Here is a 22,491-nt window from a genome sequence, read left to right as displayed (position 1 = left end):
TTTAAACATATTTAAGCAGTGATGGAGTTGAGGTGCTAGTTCAGGTTTCTAAAATTAAATGTGACCAACAAAAATTATGAGAAGCAGTCTCGTAAGAAAAATGTCATTCATGAGAAGAATTACATTTTAGATATTGTTTAAAAATTTAAAACTAAGATTTCATTGATTGCATATGGATTAATCCTGTTCTTTTGGAGCCAGATCAATATCTAATTTATCTATATAACAGTGGGCAATCTGGTTCTGTTTCAACTATATTTTAAAAAATATATGACATACAGCTTTACTTCCTTTTAAGACTATCCTGAGTTCAGAGAGAATAAAAACTCTAGTGAAGGGTGAGTGTTGTCATTTTTGTAGCTAGCCAAATGTCCATGACATTATTGGTCATTAGGTTCCAAGTAAACAATGCTTTTATAAAGTTAGCCTACCTGCTCAGTTTTTAATGTTAGGGTATATCACCTGGCACTGTTCACTATGCCCCTCTTACATTAACTAGAACCTGTTGGATTGTGGGAGTAGTCAGGGGACTCTTCCATCTGGCTAACTGTTCTCTGGCTCTCTGCTGACCTGCTGTTCTCCTTTTGTCTGTAAGAGAGACAAGTTATCTTTAAAAATAGGTTCTCTTTTTGGAGGATCAAATATCATAAAGACATAGGGAAGATCAATGGAGCAGAAGAAGGAACAGGAATGGGGAGGAAATGTGGAAGGAATTTAACAATCACGTTATGTACATATATACACACACACACAGGGAATTTCACCCTTTTGTATATGTAGAAAGCACCAATCAAAAATAAACCAATGAAGACTGGGGTTGTGGCTCAGTGGCAAAGCACTTGCCTGACATATGTGAGGCACTGGGTTTGAGCCTCAGCACCACATAAAAATAAATAAGTAAAATAAAGGTATTATGTCAATTTACAACTAAAAAATAAAAAGATAAATGAGTGAAAGAAGATAGTAGAGGAAAGAGAAGAGGGAAAGGGAAGAGAAGTGGAGGGAATGGGGACTGAAATGTAGTAAATCAAATTCCATGCATATATAAAGTGATATATATAACTCCTATGCATAACTATAATGCTTTAATTAAAAAAAAACAGGTTCCTGTTGCTCTTGGGACCTCCAGTAAAATGACAAAAACACTCCATGGTATATTACTTTAAGTGCTAAAGGCCGGGGCGAGGGGGGTCCTATTTCCACTTAATTCTATATAAATATGTGTTTTGAAATGCTCGTGTGGAATGTTGAAATGAAACTGAAAACCACTTCTGGTAGCCTATTACTGCAGTACTAGTGGCAGAATCAAGGGTGAATCTGAGCTGATTTCATTTATAGCAGTTAGAAAATAATTATGGCAGTTACTTGAAGACATGTATTATATAAAGCAACAGTAATAATAAAGTAATTTTATAATTGTGAAAATTTCATTATCTAACACTAGTTTGATGCCAGACAGCGCTAGCTTTTTATCATTTCCAGTCTTTCCACAAAGTCTGTTCTGCAGTTGTGGAAGCAACTCTCCCCCATGTATATCTCTATCTCATTTAATGTTCCCCATAGGGTTATGAGTAGAACTACTGTTGCTACTTGGTCTCAATTCTTTTTCTGGTGTTGCCCAGGCTAGCCTGAAACTCCTGGGCTCAGGTTGATCCTTCTGCCAGCCTCCTGAGTAGCTGGGACTACAGGTTGTCCCACTGCTCCTAGTTTTTTGACCTCAATTCTTAAACTGAAGTAGAAGCTCTCAATTTCCTGCTGTTGGATTGCTGAGAACACAAAAAGATATTTAAACGAGGAATTTATGCTTTATAAAACAATTAATACTGCTATTTTGCTAAGTGTATATAATTCTATGATGACATTATCTTCATTTTGTGAATAAGATAACTTTAAGTTCAGACAAGTGAAATAACTTGTTGACAGCCACATAGCAAGTGTGCTGATATTCAGAGTAAAAAGAATCCAATTGTTAATTACCCCTGGTAATTTAAAAGTGCTATAGCTGGATGTGCTTATGATTTGACAATGTTTCAAAGTATGGTATTCTTTTGATTTTTACATTTAGTCCTAGAGGAAGTAACACAGTGACATTGTATTCCAAGGTAATGCTGCTTAGCATGATTAAAAAGAATATATAAAACCACAGGATGGTGAGGTTCTGTAAAGAATTTAATGACACGGGTGGGATCTGTGGTACACACCCTCAATCCCAGCCATCCAGGAGGCAGGAGGATAGAAACGTTGAGGCCAACCTGGACACCTTGCAAGACCCTTTCTCAAAAATAGTAAAGGATTGGCAGTGTAGCTCAGGTAGAGCATCCCTGGGTACAATCCCAGAATTGGGGGTGGTAGGTGAAGAAGATGAAGAAAGAAAATAATTTAATGATACAAAATGATTAACTTAACCTTTAATTAAAAATCCATTTTCTAATTTTGAAATATCCAATATTTTAGACAGTTCTCACTCTATTATATTTCTTTTTAATAATGTATCTGTTTTTTTAATAAGTACTTCATTTTCTGTGTATAAAATGACTGTTACTAAAGGTATTTCAAAGCTACACAGGAGACCTTCACTATTCTTTTCACTATTGAGGATGAATCTTGCCCTTCCCCAAAACACATGAGCTATAACCCCCTAGAGAGGAGCTGGTGGAGAGCTGAGTGTTGCTGCTAAGTCCTGTGTGTGTTATTTATAAAACAACCCTGAAAGTAATTGCATGTGTCAGTTACAATTTGGATGTTTATTTTGATGTTTTGTGGTGTAATAAACTGAAGAGTGAAATTGCCTTCTTAAATATTTTGATCAACTAACAAAATCCGTCATATTACCTGTTCAATGTCATGTTATTACATGTGTTTTAACTATAAAAATTTTATTTCTATCATGTATAAAATGATATTTTTATTTGTAAATTTATTTGTTAATCATAAAAAAGAAAAGGCAAAACAAAAACATGACTATAGTATCAAATGAGCCTAAGTTATTTTTAGTGAGTAGTTTTTTTTAATAAATAGTACAAAAATGTTTTCCTTCATTGATAGGGTGAGTACCTGCATTTTCTCTTTTGGTGATGTGGTTGATTGTCCATGTGGCCTGGTCAGCTTTACAGCTATGGTGGTGAACTAACACGTTTGCCACCACCAGGAAGACGTGCCCCTAACACCCGCCCTGAGACTGCATCATCCTGTTTCTAACCAGCGTAACGATGCAGCTTGTTTGGAAGCAATGCTATTCATGGAAACCTACTAACCTATACTGTTTTTACCACTTTATTTCTTAAATGTAGGTGGAAAAAACCCACATCGAGGTCACAGTACCCACCTCAAATGGTGACCAAACACAGGTTTGTGCCAACAGGCCACTTGTTCCTTTTTCCCTCCACTCCCTCAGTTTTTTCTTCTCCCTCACTCCCTTTTCCTTAAAAATAAAATAGATTGACGGTTCAAACAAACTTCAATGAGCCAATATTTTGTTATTTTTTTTCTTTTTTGAATTATGGCAAAACAGAAGCTTGCAGAAAAACCCGAAGATCTGATAAAAATGAGGAAGGTTAGCCATGTTCACCTTCACAAAGCTACATTGCCATTTCACCCGTGCTGACTTACAATTCATTAAAAAGACAGTGATCCATTCTTTTCATTGATTTCTCTTAATCAGAACTTACTTTAAAAGGACAGTTATAGCCCAGTGTAGTGACACACCCTGTAGTTCCCATGGCTTGGGAGGTTGAGGCAGGCGGACCATAAGTTTGAGAGTAGCCTCAGCAAGTTAGTGAAGCCCTAAACAACTTAGGGATGATACCTTATCTCAAAGTACAAAATAAAAAGAACACACACACCCACCAAAGAAATTATAATCTTATATATTTTCTTTAAAGATTTTGTTGGTCCAGTGTCGTGGTGCACACCTGTAATCCCAGCTATTTACAAGGCTGAGGCAGGATTATGGCAAATTCAACCCAGACTGGGCAATTTAGCAAGATCCTGTCTCAAAATAAAAAATAAAAAGGGGTAGGGATGTGGCTCAGTGGTAGAGTATCCCTGGGTTCAATCCCAGTATCAGGAAAAAAAATTTTTTGTTCAACTTAAAATATCTTTTTTCTTTTAACAAAATGAAATAACCAGTGAGGTTATTTCATAAAACCTATCTTTTACATTCAAACTTTATAAGAACTATGCCACAATGGCATCCCATTTTTGGAATCATTTGTGATATTTTATACATATTTATCATGAAAAGCATCATAGCAGCAGCTCCCAGTGTTGTTAATAGCTACATGTTTGACTGTTGTGTGCCTCATTCCTCCCTGCTGCAGAAGAGATGAATCAGTTCTTACTGAATATATTTATTGGCCGATTATAAAATGCCCTTAGATCTTTTTTTATAAAAGATATTAGAGATCTAGATGCTACAGTATTACTAAGTATGAAATACCTCCAAAAAGCTAAATAATGTTTTAGATCATTTTTCCACTCTATAGTGCCTGGAATTTCAAAGCTTTTCAAAGTTATATATTGTTTTAGGGTAATGTTCAAACAGTTCAGTTTCAAAAATGAACATGTAACAGCTTATTACCTAAGAAGCCAATGAAGCCAGGAACACTGTCTATTTAAATAACGTCATCACAGTCTCTCATCATTCATCAATAAGGTCATCCATCTTCCAGCGGTAATCATGTTCTCCGTGTGTCCTTGTGGTTCTGTGACCATTTCATGTTGGCATATGCTGTGCTGCAGACATTTAATTTACGTTTTTTTTTTTTTTTTTTTTTTTGGTTTGCCAATTTGCAGTTTTTTCCTGCAAGAACAACTTTTTAATTTTTTATGCTTTTCTGTTTTTCCCCCCTTTCATTTTCACAGAAAAAGAGAGAGAGACTAGATGGTGAAAACATTTATATCAGACATAGCAATTTAATGTTGGAGGTTTGTATGAACTTGAAGCTTATTTCAGTTGGTTGCCTGGAACCTTCTGCATTCTTTACTGACCCCCTTTTCTTCATTCTATGCTGCATTTGGTTTTGCATGCCATTGCATGAAATGATTTTAGGTTTAAAATGCTTTTGCATGTTGGTAAACATGAAGATATGCAACCATCTCTCCTGGTTATTTTTAGTTTCCATCTCTCATGCTATCTAAAAAAAATATATGATTGGGACTACCTCTGGTAGTCATGGTTCCATTATTTTACCCATATTTCAGAAAGTTCTACATCACTGCTTAAAGTTCCTTGAATTTTCCAAGAGTATAAATTTCTATATATTCCAAGAAGCAAATTGCAGTTTTCATTTTCTGAACCAAGGCAGTGTGAAAAAGTAAGAAAAAATTATCACAATTCAGAATGGACTTGAAATATTGGGAGTGTAGCCCAGTGGCAGAGCACTTACCTAGCATGAGTGAGGCTCTAGGTTCAATCTCCAGCACCGAAAGAAAAAAAAAAAATAATAATGAAGATGGGATGGGCCAGGGATGTAGGTGGGGGAGTAAAATATAAGAATGACAGAAGGGAGCCTAACATTTAATGTAGTTACTATAAGATGATTTCATCTTGAAAAACAAGACTGGAAGTGTGGGATTTTTATTTAAGATGTGAAAACAAGAGGCTAGGGTTGTGAGTCAGTGGTAGAGTGCTCGCCTAGCATGCATGAAGCACTAGGTTCGATCCTCAGCACCACATGAATATAAAATATATTGTGTCCACCTAGAAAAACTAAAAAAATATAAATATTTTTTAAAAATAAATAAATAAATAAAGATGTGAAAACAAGCATAGCTGATAAATTGGAAAAGGTAGGATCTGAATTAGGGATTACACAACTATTAAATTGCACTATTTAATTCCTGTCTGCCACAGGAATTATAAGGTCATTTTCCTACTATGTTCGAGATTGGCCAGATTGTTACCAGACCTGTATTATTATACTTTATCTAGTTTTGGGCTCCAAGTTGGATAGGAAAATATAAAACTAATTAGGTAAAGGAAAGTTTATGAGAAAAAAGTTAGAAAACTAGATTGTTCCATGTGGAAAAACCTGAAATCAAGTTAGTTTATACTTCAGAAAAACTCTTGTATAGATGACCAGATTATTCTACAGCTCCACTCAATGCAGAACCATAAGAGATGAGTGTGAACTCTTACATCAGGGGTATTTAACTTAACTATAAAGGAACTGTAAATTACAGGAAGATGAATAAACATGATTCCTGTCTTCAGGAAGCTTATAATGTGTAAACTGGTGAGGAAGGAAACAAAAAGTTAGTAAATAGCAATAAATGATTATAAGTTATTGTAGACTCTGCATAGGAAATAAACAGTATGCTGTGCTAACAAAGGAACAGTGGACAGGGGAGGTCTCTCTAAAGATAATATTTTAATTGGGACCCAAAAGATGAACAAAAATGTAAATATTATTAAACTGGAAGTTTTAAGTAACTTTAAAAGACAGATCTCTGTTTAATATATGGGATTCTAATAATTATTTAATCTCACTTTTGCCAATACCTATATTTTGATATAGCACCTGCTATTTATAAGGTGCTCTGATTAAAGTAATGAAAATTATGGTCAGCCTTCATTCAACATATACTGTGTGGTAGACATAGTACCGAGTGCTTTACATACATTTGTCTCTTACAACATGAATTTTTCCAAGGACTCTTGGATATTTCAGACTTGGAAACTAGATCACTTTGTTTTAGCCCATATCTGAGACTAGACCTGAAACATTCTGTCTTCTGAGGTTAGGAAGGAAAATAAATGGCGGTTGCTGTCTTTGGCTCAGCAATGTGACATCTCCAGACCCTCAATATATTTCCTGACTAGTCCATCTTCGGTGCTTCCTCTTAACTGGAACCTACAGTACCAATCATATATTTGTCAACTATTCCATCAGGTGTGTTATGGCTTCTGAGACTCATGAAGTCCCTGTGTGTGGTGTGCTTTTTCCCCTGGCATTTCACTGACAGCCATGAGAGGGGATTTATAAATAAGTGTGTTTGAAAATTAAAACTACTAACTGACTTTGGAGAACATTTTATATTTAATGAAATGTTTGGTTTGATTGCTACTAAAATGATAAGATGATAGGCATCAAAAATCGTCTAACCTAAACACAGCCAAAATAATTTGACTGACCATCATTCTTTAGTTATTGTAAAAAGTGCCTCCCCACAAGGAAGGTCTCTCAAGTTATCTGTCACCTTAGCATTTTTTTTTTTTTAAGCATCCCTCTTCCCCCCTTCTCCTACCCCACCCCCACTAATGCTTTGTTCTGGCACAAATAAGGTCGAGTTCATTTTTAGATCTACTGCCTCCTCCTCCATCTCCCAGAGAGAACCTGTAGCAAATATCTATGACAGGTTCTATTTGGAACAGGTCCCTTTGAGATCTTAATTTTATACTTCTGTGCCCCCACAGGTTTTCAGCAAAGCCAGCTAAGAAGGATGGAGAAAGCTTCCTCAGAAGCTCCTGGTTTTATAAAAAAAAAAAATTATTTTCTCAGGTTCTAAGCCAATCAAAATCGAGGCAAGAAGAGTAACAGATCACCAGTCACTCATATTAAGAGCTAGCTCAGAGAGTTGTGATTTTACCATCGCATCTCTTGCTCATTTTTATTTTGCTCCATTCACACGTTTGGCCCCTCGAATGTGCTGAGTTTTTCTTGGCCCAAACAGATTTAATTTCCACTCAGGAGCCGGGACACAGGGCCCAACCCTGATCTTTGAGTGAGCTTGTTTAAGCTTTTCTTTAGCTAGTAAACACTCTTTCCTTCCTTTCAGCTAGAGCAAAAGTGCAAACTGCTGTTTCTCCTTAGTGCAACCCATATTCACACAATAGACTCTCATTTCATCCCAGTAAGCAAGAGATGGCTCTACAGGGAAACTACGGGGTTGCCTTTTTTGTTTAGTTTTTTTCTTTGGCTCATCTCAAAGCAAATATACATAGGTCATTCTTGCAAAAATAAGGAACTAGAAAATGAATTTTTTGAATGAATACATCCAGAATCAAAATTGTCATGTGGGCTGGGAGTGTAGCACAGTGGTAGAGTTCTTGCCTGGCATATTCGAGGCCATTTGTTCATCCCCAGCACCACCAAAAAAGTTTTCTTAGGACTGGAGATGTACCACAGTGGTACAGAGCACCCCTGCATTCCAACCTCAGTACTATAAACAAAAAAATTGTTTTCATGTGTCTCACTGGTTCTTTTTCCTATGCTATTTTTTTTCCTCTTATATTGCTTTTGAAAAAAGTTTTATTTAGTTGAAGCACATATTGCCCCTAGAAAGAACTTTTTAAAACTAATTTTTATTTAAATTAGTTTTCTTTTTTCTTTCTTTTAGAATGAAGCTGTCTCCAGCAGAGCCAAAAAAGAAAGACTAATCCCAAAATTCATACAGCATATTAGGAGATATATTTAGCATTATACTTTCCTTGGATACAGAACTGCCCTGATAAACACAGGATTTTTTACAGTCATAAAGTGATGGGCTCCAAATATTGTGATCTCAAGCTCAAACTATTGAGGTTTTTTGGACAAAGAACATTTGAGTCTTTGTCTTCAATTTATATTTACCAACCTATTTTTGGTGAAGTGTCCTTTTTGAAAGTTATCATATACTTATTTTAAATAAATCTGAATATTTCTAGCCCATGCTTTATTAACATTAGTTTTGATCATTTCTTCCTGGAATATTCCTTTAAAGAGCTTGCCTCTACCTCTAGTTGCCCAGTATCCCAATCTGCTGGAACAGTTGAATTATTTTAAATTGTCAAGGAGATATATAAGGTATTTGACAAACTCTTATGGTCCTTTCCAATCCAGTGAAAATTATTGGAAGAAAGTTTTTTTGTGTGTGTATGTAAGGTATTAAGGATCAATCCCAGGACCTTGCACATGCCTGGCAAGTGCCCTACCGCTGAGCTTATGTCCTCAGCCCTAGAATGTCTCTATTTCAAATCATACTAAGGATTGATGTGAAACTGTTAGAAACTGGAAACATAAGGGCTGGAGCTGTAGCCTAGTGGCAGAGCACTTGCCTGGCATGTGTGAGGCACTGGGTTAGATCCTTAGCACCACATAAAAAATAAACAAATTTTTCTTAAAAAGGCATGCTATCCATCTACAACTACAAAAAATAAAAATAATAATAAAAAAGAAACTGGAAACATGATATTCTTTTTTCTTTTTTATTTTTTAGATGGACACAACACAATGCCTTTATATTTTTATGTGGTGCTGAGGATTGAACCCGGGTCCTGCCCGTGCTAGGCGAGTGCTCTACCACTGAGCCACAATCCCAGCCCCAATATTCTTTATAATATTCATAAAGAAGAAAAACCATTATGCTCATACTCCTGAGCTATTTTTCAGAGGTAGTAACAATCGATTTTGGAAGCTTTAACTAGGAATTTTAGTAATAAATTCTTATATTTAAAAAGGGCTATTCCTGTTTATCAAAAAGAAAGAACAGCTTCTTAGTAGTACAGTAGTAAAACTATCTCCATTACAAATAGGATACTATTCAATGGTAACTCACCAGGGCACAGTCGTTAGTGGGAAGTGGAATCTTTCACCCTGTCCTTCATTTAACAGTTTATCTGTTGCTATCTCCATCCTGCCTGAGCTGAGCCTAAATCATTTCTTATCAAGCTGAGGCTAGCTAAATTGTGGGATTACCTTCTTGGGATGAGGAGCTGGAGATCTGGTTTTACATCATGTTAGGAAGAAGAGTCATAAAATGAAGGAGTGAACTCTTGGGGTTATGTAATAGCTAAAGCTGTAGGGTTGTGATGCTTCACTGCTTCTAAGAAAAGCACCTTGCTTTTAAATTAAAAAAAAAATCAAGCAAATATACCATGTTGTATATTTACAATTTGAATGTCATTTGTGGGTTAGTAACATCTATCCTGGATGTGGTGTGTTTTCTACCAGCGCCCAGTCTCTGTTGGGTTGCCTTTGGTGTATTTTTTTGTCCCAGTTATTTATTGTTTTGCATCTTTGTCCTTCCTGCTGTAGGATTTGGACAAAAGTCAAGAAGAGATCAAAAAACATCATGCCAGCATTAGTGAGCTGAAAAAGAACTTCATGGAGTCTGTGCCAGAACCACGGCCCAGCGAATGGGATAAACGCTTGTCTACTCATTCCCCGTTCCGGACGCTTAACATCAACGGGCAAATCCCCACAGGAGAAGGAGTGAGTACTGTGTCTACATGACTGACTGTGAGAACGAATGGAGTAAGGTTTTCATGTGTTAGTGGTCTGCATCTGAAAGTCTAGAGCTGAAATTTAGCTTTGGTGCCTCAACAGTTCATTTTAGTTTTAAAGCATTCACAATCAGACATTTATTTTTTAAGTCATGAAGCCAACCCAGTTCAGTTGTGGAAGTCATTTAGATTTACTAGTAGTTGATTAGGCTCTGAGATTGATCTCTGCAGCTGCGTGCTTCTGACTAGTGTGTGTTTATAAATTGACCATAAGCCAATAAAGCCTTGTGTATATTCAGAATGTGCCTCCCAAGGCCAGAAAGTTTACTAAATTTAGTAAAGTCAAAATTGGAAAGGGATTAGCATTTTTTTAAAACTTTATTTGACCATTTGTGCAACTTAAAAATGTCTGGAATGATTGCCCACAATTATATAATAAGCCAAGGAGGCCTTTAAGCCAGAGAATGCAAAACACCAAGTATCAATGATTGTATTTCAATTTTAGAAGAATAACTGATGATTTATTTTATCTTTATGAGTAACATCAAACTTTTAATATGCTTTATAAGATAGTGTTAATTAGAAGAAGTCAGAGATACCGTTCAGGGGATTTTCTTTCTCTGTTATTATTGTTGTTACTTTTGAACTCCTACACCTGAAAAAAAAAGTCTTTGTTTAATGAAAAGATCTTGCAAATTACCTTGGGTATATCTCCAAAAAATCTTTATCTCCAGCCAGTACACATTAGGTATTTATATAATGAGTGTTGAACTATTCTTAAATTATGTGCTTTCTTCCCCTCGAACAATAGCAATTCTAGTAAGAACTGTAAATTTGTCCTAATTAAAAACCTGCAGTTCAGCAAGCTGCAGTGGTGTGAACTATATAGTCTCAGCTACTTGGGCTGAGGCAAGAGAGTGCTTGAGTCCAGAAGTTTGAGGCAGGTCTTTGCAACATAGTAAGACCCTGTCTCAAAAACCAAATAAACAAACAAAAAACCCGAGAGAGAGAGAAAAGAAAAAAAAAAAAAAAAACTGGGTTTTTCTAATTTTCAGAATTCTTGGTTTTATTGTTTAGTTTCTGGAACTGGAGAAGGAGAGAAAAGTTGATCCACAAAGGGGGTACTTTTTGTATTTTTCAAAATGTGATTAAAATTGATTAACAATTCTCCAAATAGTTTTACAAGTAAGACTGGAGAATACTTGAATAATGAACAGTCAAAGTATAGTTTCCAAGGATGATAGCACAGTGGTATTCCTACTCATTGTCCCCTCAGTTCCATTCCCTAATCTAAAGGGACATTAGTCATATTCTGAATCTAGGGCATATATCCTAAACTGGGACAATAACCCTGCTTTCTGGGTGAGACTACCCCTCTCAGTGTTAGATATTTCATTTAGATATATTCCTAATAATAAGAATCATAAATGTCCAGCAGGAATTGTGGCTTGATTTGATTGAGAGGTTCTGGCCAACTGAAGCCTGATTTTGAACAATTCATTTATCTTGCTGGGCCCCCATTTATGGAGTAGGTGATCTGTAATGTCCTTGTAACTCTAAAATCTTACAAATGAGAAAATGGCTTGTTGCTATCTTACCTACTAACCCTAGCTGAAAATCAAAACTGCATATTTTCCAGAAGTTTTATTTTTGACTTTGTACAGTTCAACTACTTTGAAAAAATAACTTGGTGCTGTCTTCCATAATATTGGGTAAATTTGTATCAGTCTCCATTTCCAGAAAATATCTTAAGTCTTTTAATAGAAACCCTTCAGAAATTATCTTAGGACTGGTTTTGGGAATGGCAGTGTCATTCTGTGGACTTTAAAGAAGTGACTTTTTATAAAATAAATGAGGCCCATGAGGAATACTTGAATAATTTTGGCTCTATGCTTACGTATATTTACCTCTCTAAATGAGTAATGGAATGAATAAGAATGGTATCATAACTTTTTATATTAGGATAATTCCATTTTCTGGAATATCTTACTTTTTCTTTCATAATTAGGATAGTATTTCTGTCTCTGGGCTTACCTCTTCCACCTTTGATAGCATGGTTGTTGCATTGCAAGGCAACTGAATTCTATATAATTTGTGTATGACCAGGTGAAGAAAACCTCTATCCTCCCCTCGGAAAGAAAGGTTGGTGGGCCAGAGGTAAAGCTGCTGTTACAACTTATGCTTCTCAATCAGAATTTGCTCTTGTCATGGCACTAAGCAGAAAATCCCCCCAGAACTGAACAACAGCTGCTGGATAATTTTTTTCTTTTGGCTATTCTAGTAAATTCACACCCACAGCCTTCGGCCTAACACATTACACTTTCACTGCTGCCGCATTGCAGCTTTCAATTTGCTTATTTCGGCGCATGGCTGGTTGAAAAGCTGCATGAAGATGTAAATATGTATTCAGAGAGAAAATGAATTTAATTATACCCTATTCTTTTTATGTTGTCTTTCTTCTCCCACTTTATTTTCTTTTAAAAATCATTATAATTTTGCATCCTTTCTTTTCCGTTTTTTTCTTTTTGCTGACCAGTCCCCTAGCTACTTTCTCCCTGATACATGTCACTTAGGGGTGTGCAAAGAACCAGTGCTGAACTTCCAAACTGATCAGAGAAGGCTAGCCCAACTGAAAGAACTTAGAGCCAAGTTTTTCCTTTCATAGATAAGAACCATCTTGACTATGGATAGCAGAGGACAAAAATTGCTGGGGAGGAAAATTCTCAATTGGACAATTGGGGCAAAGAACTTTCCTTAAAATTGTCAAAAGTATTTGCTTACACCTTCATCATGGTCACTATTTTTTTTTCGTCATGATTCTAACTGTGCAATTGTTGAGATTTTGTGGGTTTAAAAATTTTTTTCTTTGATTTTTTTTTTTGGTAGACCCTGGAGGTACTTTATAAACTTTTATACTTTGTTTTTATTTTGAAATCTTTAAAATGTATAAGACTTTTATTCCCTTGAGCAAAAGCTAATTATCATATTGAACAATTGCAGTTTTTAAAGACTATGTAAAGAGATACGAGGATCACTTTTATATTCTGCCATTTTACTTGTAATAAGAATAACTCTTCTCCTGGTAAGAAGAATACTTTATTATTGGCATTGCTCAGTTTATTGGTGATGGACAGTACTGAAGCAATGAAAAATGGCCAAAATTCACGTGAAAAAAAATTATATGTGAATATCCTCAAAGGAGGACTAAATAATATAAGTAAGAAAAAGTACTGATTCCTTGCATTACTAGATTTAGGCATTCTAATATTCATTTATTCACACAATTAGAGCACCCTACTGTGTTCTAGAAACTTTGCTAGGATAGATTGCCAAAGTAAATCTCAAAGAGTGTCCAAAAGGTCTTTTCAAATCCTTTGCACATCCCCAAGTATCATTTTTGAGCACTTTCCATCTGTCATTTTGTTCATCTTTCTCTGTCTTTCTTGATCTTCTACCGTGAAAGCAGACACAGGAACGTGCTCTGTTAGTACAGGATGAAGAGAAAATTAAAAGGCAAGAGAGATCTGCTGAAAGAGTCTTACCCCAGCAAGAAAATGAAGAAATTCCTCCCAAGGTTTCTATTCCAATCCCTGAGGATCACAAGTCTCTCAAAAAGTGCCACCTCTACTCTAGTACTTTTCCATCTCCTCGTATTCCCTTCATGATGTCTTTTCTTGTGGTCCTTGCATTAGCTGTTTGGTGGTTGGTCTTTCTGTGATCGGAAAACAGGGTGCTCATCTGAAATGTCAAGACTAATACCAGTGAACTTTTGTCCTTGACTTCAAATGTTTTATCACCTATATGATGCCTCTGATAGTTCACTGTCCTAGGGAAGCTCTTGTGATCATTTTTCTGTCAATAAAATGTTACTTTGTAGAATATGTATTGTGGGATAAAAGGAGTAGCAATGGATTGATTACCCAAGCCAGTTTTTCTGTACTGAAGTTAACAAATTTAGACAAATCAGATTTAAGCACATGGCAAGTTGGTACTTTTCCCAAAAGCTTTAACTCTTTTATCCTGCATGTTCTCACTGTTGACTGTTGCTGTGTCCTCACCAGTGTCTCACACAAACCAGAATACTCTCTAGAAACATTTGATGGGAACTTTCCCAGGCTCCTGTAGTCATTTGTGTGGCATGGGCTCCGTAGTTTAAGAAAAAAAAAAATTGACTTGCTAACCTTTCAAAAGCCTTAAAATGATAAAGTTTTAATCTATAAATCCATAACCACTCCTTTTCTTAGAGTATCAAGCCGGTATATACAAAGGCCTTTTTCTGGAAAAGGGCTTTTGACATCTGTGGCCTTTTTATGAGTATTTCTGAGCTGTACAGGGACAGATGACTTTATCCTGCTGGTGTATAGAAAAGATCTGCAAAGGCTACATGCTGTCTTTTCATAAGCAGAGTGTTGATTTAGTTTAAAGAAAATGGTGCTGGTGTCCCCTGGCCTCTGGCCAGGGCTGGATATCTCAGATTACTCTACCTATCTTTAAATGTCCTGGAATACAGATTTATTTCAGATCTGTACATAAACAGCCCCTTCTCTGAATTAAAATACTGTGTTACTTTGTTATAGCTTAAATAATTACATTGCTATAGAAGCAATATTTAGCCATTATGATAAGCTTAACATATATAGAGAGATATATAGATATAGATATACTTTGTTCTCCTAATATACTTTGGACCTGTTTGTTCCTATACCTGTGTTGAAAATCGATTGTTTTTAATCACTGGGCTTGTGAGCTAAAGTTCTGTTGTGATAAGTTATATGTCTCCTGTTTGCATGTTAATTTATAAGGCTTCCCTGAAGTAAATACGAGCACTCTCTCCTCAGAACACAACTTGGATGCCTAACTTGTTTTTTTTTTTTTTTTTTTAACCTCAATATTAATGAAACTTTGCATGTAGCTTGCTTTTTTTGGCACTGGAATGTACCAATATGGGTGATTTGGTTAATGTCTCAAATATTGTTTTGAACTTTGCGTTTATAATGTTATCAAACTGGGATTATTGCACTTGGTGTAACTTCTCAGTGCTTTTCAGTTGATGAAACTTCTAAACAAGACTTTGATTTTGAAAAGCTGGCCTTTTAGACCAAAAAAAAAAAAAAAAAGCAGTAAAGCCAAGAATCTTGTCCTTCAACATCCACAAGTATTATCTTACTGTCTCTAGAGACATGTGGACATAATTCTCTGCTATTTCTTGAAAACTGCTACTGTCATAATAGTGGGAAAAGAAGCAAGGACCAGGCAAGGTTAAAAAAAAAAATTGATGTGCTTGTATATCTTTCATGTCACAAGCTATTTCTATTTATAACAAATATTTTATAAACAAGCATATTTATTGATTCATAATAAGAGAGCTCTCAAATCAACCTGAAATACTGCAAAGCTATTTTATAACACACAAAGTGATAATCATGAGTACCCACCTTTATTTGTGAAATAAGATATAAGGTGTTTGCTTAGTGAAATAACAAATGAAACTATCGCATTGGTTATAAAAAGTCTTTTTTTAAAAAAAAAAAAAGAAATCATCTTAGAATTTTATTGATACTTTTATAACTGTTTCAGATTATATTTCCTGAAGTTCTAGTTTTCATCCTTGTACACAGCTTTTTATTAATTACTATTATAAATGTAACCCTGAATTTTGTTTCTTTTTGTATTGGAGTTATTTCAAGTCCATTAGAAGTCTAGTGTGAGCCAACAGTAATTTTCAGTTTTCTGAAGTACAAGAGTCCTCAGAGACTCTTATTGACAAAGGAAAAGCCATTTCTTCCGTAAATAGGTTAAGAATGGTTGAGAGGAGACTGGCCAAGCCCTTGTATTGGACAAAGCAGGCTAATGCAGTCTCAAAAGATAGACCCATCGTAGTTATCACAGGAAAAATATTGGACATTCCAGCTTTGTATTGCCTAAAGTTAATGCTGCCAATATTTGTAACATGAAGCTATAAATAGTGTTGGCTTCTTTCCCGGCAACATCATTCCATTCTCAGTACCAGAAGTATTTCCATATAACTGTGTTGGCTTTACCCTGGTTCAGCTTCTTAATGGTGGGTAGAGATGTAAAGAACAATGTGGGGGCTGAGGCCCTGGGTTGAATCCCTGGCACTGCAAACAAACAAAATAAATTTGGATTAAATTAATCAACACAGACCAATGTAAAGTTGTGGGATTTTACCTTAGTTTTGTCATTGATCATTTCCAGGGTAATTCCAAGAAGTTCATTTAACTACTTGGTGCCCAGATTTCCACCTAGTAATGTGGAGACAAACCTACCTCATAAGAATGAATCTAGTGTTTACTTCAGCAGCACATATACTAAAATTGCAGTGATAGAGAGAAGATGAGCAAAAAAGAAAAAAAGAAAAGAAAAAGAATGAATCTCTTGCTCTTTCCTGGAACCAGAAGCTTGAGTTTTTTAATTCTTGGTCTTTGAAGGACTAGGAAGATGGAAATTAAGAAACAAACAGGCATGCATTAACTTCTTGGAATTTTCTAATTTGGCAGAATTAGAAAATAGCTATCTTTATTTCCATCTATTCCTTTTGACATTTTACCAAGCATCTAAAACTACTAAAGTTAAAAATCTCTTTTCAAAACCTGTAGTCCCAGCTGCTCAGGTGGCTGAGGCAGGAGAGGACCCTATAAGTTAACAAATTCAAGACCAACCTAAGCAACATAGTGTAATTTTAATGTCTTTCCAAATTTATCCTATTCTTAATAAACTCATCTTTATCCAAGTGATATTCTTAGAGTAACACGTACTTAAAAATAAAACCAACATCTATATTTTGACCTGTCTTTTAGCCATTTTCTTATATGCAGACACTTGGAATATGCAGGAGATTCTATTTCCATGGGTCAATTCTATTACTTATTTACAACTTCAGTAAAAAAAAATTTTAAAGAGAGGAGATACTTACTTTGTTGACTAAAACTAGACTTGAGATTATCTGCGGAGGAGATTTTCAGTTGTCATCCTAGAACCTAGTAAACTTCTTTCTATTAAATACTATTAAAAATATTACCCTGAAATTTCTTTGAATATAGACCAATTTACTTTCTTCTATTTTCCAAAGTCATTTCTGAAATAATTCCTATGAATCAACCTATAGGACATGCTAGGCACTAGATGTTTAATGACTTTTTTCAAAGGTATTATCAATTAAAATTTATACTTGTGCTTCAACACGGTGGTCAGATATTCACAAAAGGAAAATAGAAAAAGTAAAAACAAAATGAAACACTTTCTCATTGTTCCCCTTCCAAGGGTTTTGAGCATAGTAAAGACACATGGAACTTCTCTACAGAGTTGCTTTTCCTCATGCTCCTCTTCATAGAAATTATAAAATCCAAGACTTCTTTACAGCATTTTCTACAGCTTTGAAAAAGACTGTTTTATTATACATAGAAATTTCACTTTTTTTCAGTACATTCAAACTACCCCATTACTTGTAATTTTGGTACCAGAAACTGAGACAACTCTACACACATATCCACATACACAAAAAGATGGATACATGTCTGTTTAAACTCATCTTGGAATGTTTTACATGATATAAAAACACCAAATGTATCAAACTATCCTGGGTTTTGTACATCATATGGATCAGAGGTTGCAAACTTTTTCTACAAAGGGCCAGATAGTAAATACTTTCAAGTTTGCAGGCTGTTTTACAACTACTCAGCTTTGCATTGTAGAGTGAAAGCAGTATGTATCACTAAATATTACTCTTCCCTATCATTTAACATTGTAAAACCATTCTTAGCTCAGAGCCATCAAAAACAAAGAGAAGGTAGAATTTGGCCTGTTGGGCTTAGTTTCTGATTCAGATCAGGAAACTAATTAATTATGTTTTTTGCCTTTGTACCTTTGAAGAGCTGAAATTGTTATCATCTTTATCCACTATCAAAGTATTCCTGTCTTATTTATGATTAGAAATGGAAACCAAAAGACAAGGCTTTCATTTCTGTTTATCTGATATTAGGGTACACCTTGAGTGGAATCTAAAATTCTATAACCACCCTAAATTTACCCTCTCTTTAGCCATGTTTTAGAGATATATAATAAATATGGTAAAGACAGTGAAATAAATACATATATATATTTTACTCTTAGCGTGTGATTTTTTTTTTTTTTTTTTTTTTAGTGTTCTAAGCAGATGTATAAATTTAAGTTTGGGTATCTGTTAGAAACATTTTTGGAAAGGTTTCTCTTTCCCAATTATCTTCAATAACTTTTTAAAAAGTTCCTCTATATCTTACTATTTAAAAAATAAAAAGATACTTCTTTGAAGGGAATTCCTCATTTCTGAGAGCCTGTTTGGGCAATAGTGATCAGTAAGTCAGGAGAAAATAAAATAAGATTCTTTTGGAAGTGGCATTGTTCCCTGTTTGACATGGTTGTAAAATCTGAAGGGTTACCAGGATCCTTTAGCTCTGATACTCAGTTGAACAAAGTATTTATCCACTAACAGTTCAACAAGGCTTTTAAACCTACAGAAATCTGCTAAAGAACTTCTCTTTCCCAACATTTTTTTAATATTTTTCTCACATTAATTGTTCTGTTAATATGTAAATTTATCATGAATAAATCTTATTACAAATCAGATTCTGTTTGCTACTAATCATTAGGGAAGTAGGAGCCAGTAATGCCATGCATAGCCCCACTATGGAGAAAGGAGTGGGGAGGGAAACAAACAGCTGCTTCCACTGATAAGCAGGAGATGCCTGTCAGCCAAGTTTTCTAGGAAAGTTCTCTTGCTTTTTGTGTATTTTCACTCTTCTCTGTGGTCCAGTAATTGCCTTTGCTTAGTCCTAGACAGAGACAACCTCTTTGTGTGTAAATATTGTTTTAAATCAGCTTGGAACTCATTTGATTTATTTATGTCAGATTTTAAAAACAATTTTTCCTAACCAATTTAACCAGTCACTACAACACGTGTAATTGTCACATCCGTTAAAAACATTTTAATGTGCTGAATTTGCCTTTTGTGGCTTTTTAAGGCGTTGTACAAATTAGTAGTTATTAACCATCCAATATTGCCACTCTGATCAGACTGAAGATTGAGAGTGGAGTGGGTGTGGGTATGTGGGTGCAAGGAGAGCTTGTTCCTGTGATGTGGAATTCATGGAAGGTATACCGCTTTCCCTCTCACTTCACCTCAGGTAAACCTTCTCTTGCTTTCACAGCTCCAGATGTTATTGTATCATTCAGGCCATTACTTAAAATCAATACTCCACATTTTGAAGTGGTCTGTATACTAGCTACAAGTATGTACCTTGTGGCCATGTCTGAGTAATATGAAAATGTTGTAGTGTTTCTTCAAAGCCACATTCCTTCAAGAAATTTGTTGATAACGTTAGCACAGAAAGCCATTTTCATTAATGTAGGTTTTTTCAGGAAGAGAAGACACCGTTGATATCTAAGAATAGTTTTCTGTTGCTTTTATTTCTGTGGAATAGAGATACTGTTTTCTAAATATAGTTTTCTGTTGCTTTTATTTCTGTGGAATAGAGATACTGTTTTCTAGATATTAAATTGGGGTATAATTTTTTAAATGCTTATTAAGACTTTAATCATTTTTAGAACTGGAACTTCTGTGAAAGCTTACTGACAACATTAATTTTGTTCCACCTGAAATAACTAGAATTTTTGTGCTGGTTATAGCTCCTTTCTCTCCATCTCCATCACTGCACCCCAGCCCTTCATAGTATTATGAAATGCAACTGACTGCCAAAGATTTCTGGTCTCCTAGACATGTTCAGTATAACCTTTAATATTTGCTCAAGCACTTTGACTTCTACAGATCTGTTCAGGTGTGAGAATGTTCATTTGATCTGTGGAGTCCTTGCTGGTGAGTGCAGTGTAAAGGCAAAATTTTCTATTACCTAATAGTTAAAATTTTGCACACAGGCATGATTTTTTAAGCTGTTTGCTTTTACATTCACTTACTCTGGGGATAATCTAATAACAGCACTTTTTAGGAAATTGTAAAATCTATAGGAGCTGGGGGTATGGCTCAGTGGTACATCAACTTGTCTAGCATGCTCAAAGCCAGATGCCATCCCCAGCACCACAAAAACAAACAAACAAACTATGTTTGAAGGATATTCATAATTAGCAAATGACATTGACTGGCATTCATTAAAGAAAGGCTGCATTATGGAGTTATTTTCATGTAATGAACAATTTCACCAATTCTAATAAAAGCCAGTGTCTTCCTGAGTAAGCTTCTATCCAGATTCTATCCAGATGTAAGCTTTATATACTGGAGAATAGCAGTGCACCATGAAAGTGACTCTGAGCTTCATGGAGAAACTAGTGAGCACCTGTAAGGATGTATTTCTAGCTACGGACCTGCACATACAGATATTAAAAAAAAAAAAATGGGGGAGGGTGTCTCCAAGAGAGAGGAAATTGGAAGAGTAAAAATATATTGTGTGATTCAGAATGGCACAGTAGAAGGGAAAGACAGAATTTTGAAATCATCTTTTGCTAGCCACATGGTAACTCTGTTGTTAGTTTATCCCCATCTTGATCGTTTGTGATTCTAATGTTCTTTTTGAAACTGCTAGCGGCCTGAGTTTTCCACTGAAAAGTGTACCAAAACTATGATTTATCAAGCTTTGGGGGTGGGGGGATGGGGAATGTTTTTCTTTTCAGTAATTTTTGTTCTTTCCTCATTTGTTTCCTTTTTTGGCTGAAGAATGGGCTACTGCTGTTTGACTTGTCATCTTTATGTGCTGTTTACACATGGCTTTTACAAAAGAAGCCATTACCACATCTGATTTATCTTTTATTGCAAGTGCCCATTGAAAAGCATTTGTTTTAAATGAAATGTTTCTTTTTTAACCTCCAAGTTGATGTTCCTACTGATTATTATACAACCAATGGAAATACTGATAATATTTTTTTTCAAAATAGGAAAGAGATGATAAACATTTATAAATTTATAATGTCTAGAGACATATGTTTTGTTTTTCTAGACCCTTTCCATAGGCATTTAAAGACATTCTTTCCAAACTTGCCCTGTTTTGTTAAAAGAGAATAATTTATTGTAGGAACAGAGCACTCGCAATTAACTGATCTTATCAGGATTGGATTCTACATTTTTTAGCTTGCATGTTGCAGACCATCTGGGGATATTATTTAAATACATTGTTGACAATTTAAGTGACTGTAATATTTATTGTTTACTTTAGTTAAGAACCAGGAGCTGGACTCTTCTGCTGGGTTTCTTCCTTCTGTGCTTAGCAAGATAACCTCGGTTCCTGCTGGTTCTGTGGGCATTTGCAGTGCAAAGCATTTCTTACTGGGTTTGCAAAGCAAGGGTAATGTGCTCTGTGGGTGTATGTTGTCTGTGCATTCCCCCAACCCCAATTTCACTGCCACCCCATTTCACCCCTTTTCTCTTATTAATACTTATTTTCAGCTGGGCAGTTGGGCTCATATCTGTAATTGCAGCTATTCAGGAGGCTGAAGCAGGAGGATCTCAAGTTTGAGGTCAGCCTAGGCAACTTAATGAGACCCTGTCTCAAAATTTAAAAAACATAAAGGTCTGAGGAGATAGCCTGGTGGTAGAGTTTCCTTGTGTTCAATCCCTAGGACTGCAAAAACAAAAACAAAACTTACTTGTAAAAAATCTTATTTAAAAGTCTAACAGATCCCTTCTTCCTAAAACATAGAAACACTCATCAAACTTTCATGTGCTAACTTCCCTCAAGATATTTGTGTTTCAGCAAACCGCAAAGTCATGGCCAAGATGATGGTAACACTTCAGAGTTGATCATACCATTATACAAGGCCAGCCTTAAGTTTCTTTTTATTTGACAAAATGTAAAATAGAATGAAGCGATTATGAAAATCAGTGGTAGTTTTAATAGATGTGGTAAACTTGTTTACATTGTGTAAAGTGACTATAGAGGTAAAATTCTAAATCTCAGGCTTTCTTCTTGAGGAAAATATATTGATTTCAGGAAGTGAATATGTGGGTAATAACAAAAAAGAAAGATATACTTCTAGGCTTAGAGCAGTGAGACTATTATGCTTTAAAGGGGTTGTAGATTTTGTGACTAACTCAGAAGTTTTCTCCCCATTTTCTTTCTTAATAAACAGTATATTTCTTACAACTAGTCATTAAAAATAGCCTATCCAAGGCTGGGCTGTGGCTCAGTGGTAGAGCACTCGCCTAACAAGTGCAAGACCCTGGGTTCAATCCTTAGCACCACATAAAAATAAATAAAAGAAAGGTATTGTGTCCAACTATAACTAAA

At 35.3% G+C, this 22,491-nt stretch overlaps 1 protein-coding gene across 15 annotated transcripts in view; it reads left to right on the top strand.

The window, feature by feature from the left end:
- Positions 1-22,491, top strand: part of EPB41 (erythrocyte membrane protein band 4.1) — a 151,399-nt gene that overhangs the window by 105,310 nt on the left and 23,598 nt on the right. For 2 of the 15 annotated variants that reach the window (XM_081308394.1, XM_081308387.1), the window contains exons 13-17: positions 3,291-3,347; positions 3,512-3,553; positions 4,864-4,926; positions 10,017-10,193; positions 12,311-12,361. In XM_081308394.1, coding sequence (XP_081164520.1) covers positions 3,291-3,347; positions 3,512-3,553; positions 4,864-4,926; positions 10,017-10,193; positions 12,311-12,361 — 390 coding nt within the window. Of the gene's footprint in view, positions 1-3,290; positions 3,348-3,511; positions 3,554-4,863; positions 4,927-10,016; positions 10,194-12,310; positions 12,362-13,670; positions 15,827-22,491 lie in introns of those variants that run through there. The other 13 variants (XM_081308399.1, XM_081308398.1, XM_081308391.1 and 10 more) reach the window with 11 other exon arrangements.

Source organism: Spermophilus citellus (assembly GCF_964194105.1).
Source record: "Spermophilus citellus genome assembly, chromosome: 9".
Taxonomy (NCBI): Eukaryota; Metazoa; Chordata; class Mammalia; order Rodentia; family Sciuridae; genus Spermophilus; species Spermophilus citellus.
Note: the sequence above shows the minus strand (reverse complement) of the source record. Positions and strands in the feature narration are given on the sequence as shown.